Raw genomic sequence first — 12,271 nt, forward strand, 5'->3', positions numbered from 1 at the left:
TTCTAGTGATGTTGAACCTTGGTCTAATGAATTGGTGAAGGCACGTATGGAACTTGTGCATGATAAAAGTAAAAAATATCATGACTTGAAGCATGGTTCTAAAGAAGTTCAGATTGAGGTTGGAGATTGGATTAGAGTCAAGAAGCCTTTTAAGGTCCAGAAAGGTGATTCACAATTCTCTGAGCCTTTTCAGGTAGCGGAAGTTTTGGAATCTGGGTAGGATTGCGAAATGTAGACTTGGTAATTCTCGCACTCTTTGGAAACCAGAAGATTTGGATGTAGATAGTTCCTCTGAGAATGACGAGTTACAGGTTAATCCTGAAGTGGTTAGTTGTCCTAGTATAAGTGAGGTTTCTTCTACGAGTGGTGTTGTGGATTCTTCTACTAAGGTTTCAGAAGGAATTGTGGATCTTGAAGGAACGAGTTCTGTTTCTGTGAATGAGGACTCATCATTGTGTCGTCATTCCTCAAGGAAGAAGGTGGTTCCTCTTTGGCTTAAAGATTACATTATGAGTAATAAGTAGTTGTCAGAAGTTAATTTGCAGTATTTATATTTTTGGGTATCAATTATATCTTTTAGTGTTTAATTTTGTTTTTTTTATTATTAGGAAAGGGGGATGTGTTGTGTTTACATTCTTAATTGTAATGTTTCTTTAATTGCATTTGTACTAGTTATGTCATTGCTAGAAAATGGAATGTTATACATGTCATGTTACAGTGCATCTTTTGTAAAGGACAGTTGTTCCTGTGATGCTGAACTTACTGGATGACATGTACTGAGCTCTTCGATTAATTAAAGGATTACTTTACTTCATATCCTGGATTTATTCTTCATTTCAGTCATATTTCTAGTTTGAAACATTTTCAACTTAAGTTTACATGTTTTAAGCCATTCCCTTAATTATAGAGGCCACGCCGCGTGGCCAGGAGTCCTAATTACGCTTCTTAGGCTATGCCCCTTTTAAGAACTCCACTTAATGACACTGAAAGCAAACCTAGCAGTGGATCAACCTTCACTCGATCATTCTACTAGGTGAATATAATCGTCCAAGAGCGTATGCGTGCAGGGTCGCGTTAACATTTAGCCTCAATTCTCCTTAAAAGAAAACAGGTGAACACTGCTTTGTATTCTATTGCAACATTTATATACCGTTAACATTCCCTATTTGGGTGGGGTGAAGCGCTTGCTTACACTATGTCATATATGTCAAATCTCAAATCGAAAAAGTTTCAGATAAATAACTACTAGAAACAATAGTGAAGAAGACGCCAAGCCTATTGGTCGAAATCACTTTATGCCACCCGTATTTCTCATTCGTCCATTGATCCCCACCTTAGCAAGATTTGGAGTAATTGTGGGTACTGGGTAACGCTACTAATTTATAGGTGAAAGGCGTTAACGATTACCCTTTCAGCAAAATTCGGATTGCAGCCCCCAGCAGAGATTACTAGCCCTGTTCACTTGGATCCTCTACAAATGTTGAAGAGTGTAGCATTCACTTCCCATTTGCACAAACTTACAGCAAGAGGCGACCTCGAGCATTCCCGCACTTGCCATAGCGTTAGACGTGGTTGCAGAGCTCTCCTGCACATGAACCTGAACTGCCTCGAGGCTTCACCAGCTGGCAGACTGACGAAAATATTATGCGATAACTCAACGTGTCAAAAACACGTACTGGAGTCGCCAGTACGGCTAGACGCGTTAAGCACTAGACCGCACATCGAATATGCCGCAGGCTCTTGAAGAGGAACAGCAATCGACGAAAGGATAGAATGACGGGGCGTGGTTGTTACATAGAATATGACCTTAAATTCCCATATAACGTTCACTGATCTGAAAACTAGAGCAACCTATTACCATCATGTAAATAGAGCGGCCATGTTTGAGTTGCAATGTCTATTATTCAGAGCACACCGCGCGTAACTCGGGCAGGGGCATTTTTAAGTTTGCCTTAACTCAAACATTATTATGTATATATAGACGAGGAAGTTGTTTTATAACGTTTTATAATGTGGTGAAGTATCAAAGCAGATATAGAAATGACAAATCCGCGTTGTACGCTTTACACAATTTCATCGACGCTTAGGGAAATCATATTTGAAAACAAACATAATTTTAGTTAATGGCTCAAGGTATTTGGGCTGTTTATGATTAGCATCTTACTTTATGCGCTGTGCAATGGAAGCTGCTCAGGAAGTGACGTTCCAGTGGAACTTCTGCATATGGAACGCTTCACCAAGGCAACAAAAGCGTTGCCCGGAAACGGTATCCATAGAGAAGGTAACAAATGGGACAGGAGTGGTGCTCATTCCTTTCCCGTGTACTCTGGACTGATGAGCCTAGGGACCAGCGAGGGCACCTAAGAGGAAAGCAGGAAAAGAGAAGCACAGTAGAGGGGAATCATTTCCACTAGCATTGACACTCATCGACTCGCTAAAATGACTGATTTTTGCCCCTCAGAGAATATCTATAACCTCATACCGCGAGAAGAGGGGGCAGTACCAAAGGCGGTTAGGTACGTATTAAGAAGTGAGGTGTATGTATCATGAAAGTCAGTCTTCTTTTCTATGCATAGTTGTAATGTTGGATTCTTAGCTGATACGTTTCTTAAACGCGTCAGAAAGTATTACTAACCAAAATGAACAGCAGCCAAAAATTAGTTTAATTCTCTCGTACTAACAGTTTCCTCTCAGAAATGTTGAAGGAAGTATAAGATACAATTCTCTTAGAATTGCATATTGAAGCATGACATTTTGCAAAGGGCCATGTTTAAAATACACATATTGGTAAATGGCACCCTAAACAAAAACTCGGTTTCATTTTCAATTGTTGGTCTGATCGCAATAACCATTCCTATTGCTCCTGGCTTTCGGAAATACATCTTCCTTGTTAATTTTTGCTAGAACAGCCATGGCGCACGCGCACCTCCACAATTTACTCCGCTTTCGCCCATAACTCGTCCTGAATATTAGGATTAGCTGTGTGCATGACGATTTGGTCCCAGGTGCGTAGCTTCAGAGGGCGAGTTTGGGGTGTGAAATCTGTGGTACATAAATAAAGATGCGTAGTCCAGATGTAGTTGAAGATCCCTCTTTATTAATAGATAGTTAGGTGGCAGGTTACAGGATAATAAGATACAAGTAGAAAACCCCACCAGGAGAGAGCTTCCAGCTCCTCAGCCGGAGATGACCAACTGACTCTCTAGTTAGAGTCAGGCACTTAACATTCCATGATGTCACAGGACATTCTGATGCAGTGGTAGAGGGGAAAAGATATAGTAAGCATTTACCACACATCCTCTTCCGTTAGTGAACTACAGCAAATAATAAGTTAAGATAGAATAGAAGAAACCAGAAGAGACTATAGACATAAGAGCAAGTCCGAGAGACAATTTGAAAAGCAGGAAACTCAAGCGTGAAAGCAGAGAGAAAATTAAAAGAGGACTGTAGAAAGAAATGCAAAATTACATACAAAATTACATAACATGCCCATCCACCCTCCTTAATAAAACAAAGTAGCGATCCCGGTAAACTAAGTAGGGTGTATCAACTAATTGACAAATTGTGTGCAGATGGAAGAGAGCACAATAAGATAAATTGGTAACCTACACAGAAAAAGGTATGCTTTGTAATAAAGACTAGCGCATGACATGCACTAACAACTTCCCTTCTAAGGGTACACTTAGGAGAGCAACCTTTAAACTGTGGTACACAACAACTCCCCAGGAAAGGGTACACCAGAGGAAACTAACGCCCCTGGAACAAAATACACAGTAGCCACACACTAACAAAAGTGGCGGAACTACACCAAGAGGTAGCGCTGACAACGCACCTTGACTACCCACAAAGAGCGATGCAACTTAGACCAACATAGACAGCCTCCCCTAACTAAAGGGTACACCATTGAACAATGTAGAAATTGTTCAAGATAACATCACTAAATGGCGGCGCTGACAACGCACACCACTTTCCCCAGAAAAGGGTACACAAAGATACTAATCCTTGAAGCTTTTGAATAAAATAGTTACATGCAGACAACCTCCCCTAATAAAAGGGTAGACCACGTGAAAGTGCGCAATGTAACTTCTCCAAAGGGTAACAACAAGACCCTAGGAAACAAAATGTAGGCGCTGACTGGCACCACAACTCCATAACCTCCCCTAAGTAAGGGTACACCATGAGTACTAACCCTAAGTACATGGATGGGGAATTAATAAGACAGAAACTCCCTAACTGAACAAGCAGAGTGAAACACAGGATTCACACACTGTGAGAGAAAGACTACAACGTCCCCTATATTTTTATAGGGTACTCCATAAGGTACAACATCGTTCTAGTTTCAAAACATGACATTGACTAGTCACACGTCCTCCCCTAAATAAGGGTACACCCTAGGTTTAGACGTTGCCTTAGGAACTGAACCCAAATTCCCGATAGTAGGGTACATAATAAAGTAATAATTGACAAAATTATACTAAATGAGAAACAACTTCTTAAATATAGATGGAACAACCTATTAAGTACTTCACATACACACTAGCGCACATTATATATTGAGATACTAATTGATTAAAACATAAACATTTAAAAATAAGTAATGAGTCTAGCTCCGGTGAGCGATTTCTCACTCGAGCACTTCTTAGTTAGAATTGTCCAAAAGTTCTGATGAGTGACTGCACAACAGGAAATGTGGGTTGAAAAGCTGTCAAACTCTAACCACGAGTTAGTCGTGATGGGACATCTACAGTCTCTTCCTCTTGGAAATGTCAAGACTTGAATGCAACCAGCGATGTAGAGGAAGTTTGGTAATGTAATCACAAAATTAAACTCTCACCCGAGTTCCTGTGAGAACCTCTCCTTGGAAAAGGAAAATTTCTAATGCAGACAGCAATGTAGATGAAACTCGAAAGCACAATTCTCCGTAAAACGCCATAGACGCACACTCCTCACTCTTCATGTTCCAGAATCAATAAAATAGTTAAGGGACTAATATCGCAAGGAATGCTGGAACAGGTCAGGAGACAAGCTGTAAAGCTCTTAGAGCAGTGGCAACTGTAGACGGACTCATACGCACTGCGAAGACTATGGAGGGAAGTCGTCACGTCAGCGCTGGATGGCTCACAGCGAAGACGCACTGTTCTGACTTGTGACGGAGAAGACAGTGGCAGAAGAGCAGACGTCACAAAGAGCATGAAGCAGGCTCCTCGAGGCAGGTAAGATTGTGCGTGCGCCATAGCGGTTGGTTTTTTCAAGATGTAGAGGCTCAACCGCCTCAATGTAAATCACATTTCTAAAGTGTACAAAACGCCTCAAAATTGTTCCCACTCACCGGAAAAAAAAACAAATTGGCTTCCTGACCTCCACACGCTGCCTGCACACGCTGAATGGCCCGAAGTTGTGAAGGCAGAGGAAACACCACACTGTGGGAGAACACACTATCGAGCTTGACATGGGTGGCTCTAGTAGTGAGTAAGTAGAGACACCACAGCGTTGTGAAAAAGAGAGTATTGCTAGCGCCGGAGCACCTCGAATATTACAATTTCACCAAGCGCTCGTAGGAGGAGAAGTGGCCACACTGTGTGAAAATAGACTGAATACACAGTGTTTAAATCCAAGGCGAACTGTCAAAGTACACAAAAAAGCCAGAAGGTACAACAGGGTGATCAGGCCTGCTGAGGTAGTGGCTCTTGTAGCTGGAAACAAATAGTCTCTAGATGACAGCTAGATGGCAACATACTCTCACACAACACGAACGCCCAGGTTGCAGGCTGTCCAAGTTGATAAGGACACTGGTGGGGTTTGCTGGGCGTTTCTCTGATTACAAAAGAATATAAACTTACTTCTGTTTTATTTTTGACTGGATACAGAGCAGTTCTTGGTTTCCTTAATGCTGAGTTTCAAACTTCTTCTCTTGCAGCGTAGGTTAGTCCAAGAAACGTCGCCAAATTGTGGTACACAAACAATGATGCGTAGTCCAAGTGTAGTTGATGATCCCTCTTTATTAATAGATAGTTAGGTGGCAGTTTACAGGATAGTAAGATACAAGTAGAAAACCCCACCAGGAGAGAGCTTCCAGCTCCTCAGCCTGAGATGACCAACTGACTCTCTAGTTAGAGTCAGGCACTTAACATTCCATGATGTCACAGGACATTCTGATGCAGTGGTAGAGGGGAAAAGATATAGTAAGCATTTACCACAAAATCCTCCAAATAAATGCTTTCTTGGCTTTGTAGTTTGGTCTGGAGGCCCTGCGTCGTGTCTGCTATGTCAGTGTTGGGTTTTCGTGTTGTCATGAGTTCACTAAGAGGTCTTAGCTTGTTATTTTTTTGGATAAGGAACTTGAATATTTATAGTGTCTGGTTTACCAAAAAAGTAGCAAATCTGCACCCATACAAGTACTCCTTAAATGTATACAAATGTACTACTTTTTGGAATTCACAATCATTTCAGTAGTAGGTTTGAAAGCTGCACCATTCTACGATTTCTAAATATACTATTAACACTCAAACACCCAAAAGGGAATAGGACCAATGCTTTCATATTGTCAAACAACTGGCAATCAGTCAGGGTGGCATTCCAACCCATCATTTTTCAGCCACAGTGGCACACTAGAGAGAGGGCCTGGTTTAGGGTTTGGCAGACTGAGGAAAGACAGACCGGGTGGCGGAGGACTATACGTCTGCCACCCTGCCTTTACATCACCCACCAAATTTAGACATTTCTGCATTCCCCACAAATATCTCTATACATTGACAGGAAACGCTGTAATGGGAATGATTCCTGTCAATGTAGCAAAAGTTTGGCGGACTGCTCCTTCAAACATGGTAGCTAGCCGTCAAACCTTTCCAAAGATTTATATTTTTGAAAAAACAAAAACCAAAGCGGGAGCTTGTTTTTGAAAAATAAAAAAACAAATGCCTCCCAACAAAATGGGAAATTTCTCCCAGTGTGTGGTGGTCAGTTTTTCTTTTTTACCGTCTCCCATCACCAGGATAGACAGTACAAAAAAGCCATCTGACCATCCTTTCTAAATAGAGGAGATGGTCATATGGCTTACCTCTGACAACCCTACTTCATTTGGCCAACAGAAGAACCTTTGCACCGATGGAGTAAATTTTACTCCACCAATGAAAACTTGCAGTCCGCCGACTCAAAATTGAGTTTTGCAGACAGGGTACTTTTTTGCAGTTGCAATGGAGTTCCTGTCAGCCAAACTCTAAATCAGCCCAGAGCCCTACTAATGCAAACCAGTACTGACCCTGCTCCTCACGAACAGTTCATCCCGAACCTCGGTCATCTGACCCATTCACCTTGTGGCTTACTGCTTTTTTAGTTGGTAAATTTGAGATTCACACCCTCTGAATCTCACTGACTACGCTACGCCTCCGGTCCCTGACCTACCAGACATGCAAGGTACCAAATTAGCATGTCACAGCCCACTTCTCCACTTCTAAAGGGCAGCCACATAATCTTCAGCACTCTCTTCTTTAACCTGTTTTTTATGGAAACATTATGATGATTAATTGCTACTAATACATTAGGGGAGAAACACACCTCCAAGTTTGTAAAAACATTCCCTGCCCTGGTTGTCTTTTCTCCTTTTCAATACAGTTAAACCCTTGTAGTTCACTAGGACCTAGGCAGTGCAAAGATATGTTTTCTTCTTTTCCGGATTTAACTCCACAACCTCAAATGTAGATATATAATTTTTGTAATGCTCCCTTCATTCTTCCCACTTCATTATCAGTTCTCTGTCAGTGGTAAGAATGCCTGTGGTGGAGTAAGGTTCCGCATGTCCACTGCTAAAATGGCAAAATCACTTGCCACAGCTAGTTAGGAGAAATCTGAACAAAGGATTATCAGCACCAGACGAGTCACTGCCACTAACACTGTCGCAAAATTGTAAATTTCTGTTCTTTGTGCTTGAATGATCCTTGTAATGCACACATTATTAGTGACAAATCTCTCATAATCGAATCACTAAAACAAGCAAATACTGTTTTTGTAGTTTCTAAAGTTGTAGGATGACCTTTAATGTGCCTGTGAATTGTGTCCTCAGTTAGTCATATGGGTCCGCTGTACCCGGGCTCTACTCTTTACCAAATTCTAGTACTGAGTACATGAAGCAAAGTAGTTCCAATTATTCTTTTTATTACAGCCCTGGCAGACACAGCAGATGTGTAACAACCACTGCACTCTCCAGCAATGGTCTTCACAGCAAGTCAGAATAAGAAACTGAGAGGACAGTCTATGGTGGCCTCATAGGGCAACTAAAAAGGAAAGGAAATCAAAGCACAATATAACCACCCTTCACTCTTAAATCCTCTAAACTATCCCTTATAACCCTTCCCCCTGTACTAATGGTAACCAATTTTGTAACCCTTCCTTTTAGTTGGTTTCTTTTTTTGCACCAAGGGTTTTCACCCTATAAACCTTCTAAATAGATACATACCTACATTGGCATGAAAGCAATGAATCAAAATAGCGTTATTATTATTAGGGAGACAGATGTGAACAAAGAAAATTACATTTAGACCATCAAGTATTCCTATACATGATGTGTGGGCTCTTCCTAACCTTCTAGCTAAAACTGACTCAATGAGGAAGTTAATTTTCTTTGAAACAAAAACTACCTAAACACAAATGTTATGCAAATATGGAGCACTCTATAAGAACATTCTAAAATGCTGTAATATAGTTGAATGAAATTATACATGTATAATCTCTCCTGTTCCGTTATGCTCTCTAGAATTGAAATTAGAAGCTTGAAGGATGCCATACTATTTGGATTTCTTGCAGCATAGAATTCTTGATTATGATGTACCTGTGATGATGCTAGTGGAATAGGATGTGTGAGGAAGTTCTAAGAGAAGTCAGTTAGCAAGCTGGTACTTGCTGTAAGATACCTGCGTAGATTATTACACTTATCAAGACCATCTCGTTTAAATTAGTACACAATTGAATAACATAATGTGGATTACCAGATGGATATCCTCTATGTCTTGCAATATGAAAAGTATGTGTTACACAGAGGGGCATTCAAGGATCCTACAATAGAAAGGACCTACCGAGAGCAATACACATGAAAGAATCACTAGACAGACTCCCCAAGAGTGAAAAAATGATTACGTGTAAGCCAGATTCTTGCAAATGTCTATGTGATGTGACCACATTTCACTGGACACAAATTTTAATAGCTGTACTGAATAAACATATTAGAGAACGTATGTATAAATTGACTATATATACAACAACATAATAGGCAAGTCGAGGTTTCTGTTGCAGACAGGTTCTTTCTTTTGCCCCAAGCATTACTTTGGCTACTCTTCCTTTGCTTCATTTGTGGCAAGTAGACCGATGAGAAGGAGATCACGCCTTACCACTCTAGCCATGACCCAGGCCATAACCCCACTGGCTTCACTTGGGGTTAGGCGCTGTCCAGTCTTTCACTTCTGGAGGTGAACCCAAAATCAGTCAGTGGAAGGTTTTCTATTGATTATCACTGTTGGTCACAGGGCACTAAGAATACCCGAAGACTTGCAGAAGCCCACAGTTAACTACAAGTGAGGCAACTGCCAATGTCTAAAATTATGCTCCTCATTTAGCATCTCCAACAGCTATGGCAGACACATGTTCTGTTAATGCTCCTAGGAAATGTGCTGCATTAAAGAAGAGGAGGAGCATTTACGTCTATTAATGTTATTGTCATCAGGAAAGTGAATGGATTCTACCTAACATTAGATCTCTATGACCGGCACCCGTTTCAATCACTTGAGAAGTTTGAAATGCTAACATTGGCTGACTTTGGTCCGTGTTAACAACTAGTTGTGTGCAATGGACTAGCAAAACACGATCATATCCATATACATCAAGACCATTAGAACCATATTCAGTTTACTAAAGGAGATCAGCTTTATTAACAGTAGAAGCTCCCCTTTTGTCTTGACACAGTCTTGTGAGCTTCTGCAAGCTACAATCAACCAGTGACCGTTTTGAACGCCTGATGATACATGTTCTCATTACCTAGCATCGTCCACACTTGTCTTGGTCCATTGGATGATTTTATTTATTTATAATCTTCTTATTGAGTTTTAAAATAGGTATAAAGATAATATATGATTTCGGCATAATAATATACAAAAAACAAAAAACAAAGGAAGTACATGATTATTAATGGAACTGAGCCCAGGAAAAACAAGCATCTGCAATGCAATAGGTCCCGCATTTTCGCGAGTTTGAGCCATTGGCATTGTAAATGACAATGTCTTTAATTTATGTTTTGGTTTTTAAAACATACATATAAGGCATTGTCATTTACACGGCCAATGGCTTAAACTTTCGCAAATACGAGAACTATTTCATTCCAAATGCTTGAAGGCATCGCTGAGCTGACCCCTTCTGTCTCCCATGGCCCCTCTAGAGCTCCCCGTTTGCTACAAGTTAAATAAACAAGCTGGTGGCCACAACTGCGCACAAGAAACCCTCCTGCCCTCCTGCAGTAAGAGTAAGAGTCTGCTTACAGACTAAAGAAGACGTACCATGTAACAACCAAAGTAAAAGGGGCAGTCCTCATGTGAGGTTACAAATGAAGACAAGGCGGTACTAAGGAGGGACTAACAAGCCTAATAAAAAATCAGAAATCAGCATTTAAGAAGGACTATGACACAAGCCCATGACAAATATGGGCAGAGAGTGGGCGGGGCTTCAAGTACATGCTCTAATCAGACCCCCCAGGATATAGCGCCATGGATTCACAAATTTAGCGGCACAAATATGGAAATTTAGCGGCACAAATATGGAAATTTAGCGGCATTTTTGCGGCACTTTATTTGACTCATAATCATTCATTTTCAGCCTTAAATCAATGGAAACTGTTTTAGCAGAGCATTCCACTTTGAATAGGCAACCTGGAATATGGAATAGAGGAGGCAGCCCACAGGTGAAGGCTGTTATCCCTTGAGAGGGGAGCAGGATGGAGTGGCTTTTTGACAATGGGGAGATGGAAAGAGGTCTGTGGTGATAGTATTGAGAGGGAAAATAGCATTTTTCTGTGCAGCTCAACGACTAAGAGAAGACTGGTAACTTTTGTGATAGGGCTTGGGAAGGAAGATGGGACTATTCACTGTTAGAGGTGAGATGGGGTAGTTTGTGGTGATACTAACAGCGGAGATAAAGCAGTTGGTTGACAAGCGGAGATTGGGGAGGTCAGCGGGGAAACCTAGTGAAAAGGGCAGACAGTTTGTTGACGGGAGTCGTCTATTTTATTTTTTTAGATGGGATGGGGCTGTCTAGAGTGCTAAGGCTGCTTTGAAAGTAGTTGAATAGGCGGGCTACGGCGACAGGACGGCTGTCACAGACGGAGGTCATTCATTCAGCAATTTGGGAAACGGGGAGAAGGGGAAACAAAACTACATTTGCCAAATTAATGTGTGAGTAAGTTCAAGACGGCCGGTGGGTGTTTAAATCTGCAGCACCATTAAAGTCAAGAGCCATTTATCTGGGATGATTGGGAAAAGACTGTTTGACAAACTGCAGATTCCTAATCAATAATAATAATAAACAGGGCAGCAGAGCGTGCCGCGGCGGGGGAAACATGCCTGCTCTACCGACATCAAGTGGCATGTAAGAGCTTCGCCAGCAATTGAAAATCGGCGCCGAGCCTTCGCTTTTAGAAAAGTGCAGGCTGATTTTACTGAATTCCTGTCACTGAAGAATGTAAACAAGGAACGTTAACCTGGAAAATTTAAGAAGTGCTGATGTCAATGAAACATTTCCAATGGAAATACACACATAAATGCATCAGTATCAGCGCTATCTTTTTAATTACTTACAGCCTGTGTCAGCCCACACAGTGTGACATGCAAGCTAACTCATGCACTGACAAAGAAGGTCTGCGGAAACGGATACTAAACACATTTGCTACTTTTTTGCTGAAGATGTTAAGATGAATATGTCATGTGCATTTGTAGAGAAGAGCACCTGTTAGCATGGGTAAGGGCCCACAGAACGTTCAATGTCATGTTAACCTTAACAGTTCTAGGTGTAGCCTGCCAAACCATATCTTGGCCCCTTTAACTCTGTGGAGAAAGAGCAAATGGACTGAACTATCGAGCTTTGCCTTTAGCTGCCCTTCACCCAGCGAGGCGCCCGTCGTGCCCCGTGGGAGCGCGGTGTGTGTGCTTCCTACCAGGCCCTGTCCTGTGTGACTCATCGCGGGGATGAAGCGGCCGCTCGGGCCTCAGAAAGCTCTCGCTCCGTTCTCAGAGGAGCC

The 12,271-nt window shown here is 41.6% G+C and overlaps 2 protein-coding genes across 2 annotated transcripts in view; one reads left to right on the forward strand and one right to left on the reverse strand.

Annotated features, from left to right (window-relative positions):
* THNSL1 (threonine synthase like 1) overlaps positions 1 to 1,749 on the reverse strand; it is a 46,260-nt gene extending 44,511 nt beyond the window's left edge. The window contains exon 1 of the mRNA XM_078663437.1: positions 1,522 to 1,749. Within this exon, the coding sequence (XP_078519563.1) occupies positions 1,522 to 1,558 (37 nt within the window). The 5' untranslated portion in view covers positions 1,559 to 1,749. The remainder of the gene's footprint in view (positions 1 to 1,521) is intronic.
* A 519-nt stretch (positions 1,750 to 2,268) lies between these two features.
* Positions 2,269 to 12,271, forward strand: part of ENKUR (enkurin, TRPC channel interacting protein) — a 97,641-nt gene continuing 87,638 nt past the window's right edge. Inside the window, exon 1 of the mRNA XM_078663438.1 lies at positions 2,269 to 2,516. Within this exon, the coding sequence (XP_078519564.1) occupies positions 2,440 to 2,516 (77 nt within the window). The 5' untranslated portion in view covers positions 2,269 to 2,439. The remainder of the gene's footprint in view (positions 2,517 to 12,271) is intronic.

This window comes from Lissotriton helveticus, chromosome 10 (assembly GCF_964261635.1).
Source record: "Lissotriton helveticus chromosome 10, aLisHel1.1, whole genome shotgun sequence".
Lineage (NCBI taxonomy): Eukaryota > Metazoa > Chordata > Amphibia > Caudata > Salamandridae > Lissotriton > Lissotriton helveticus.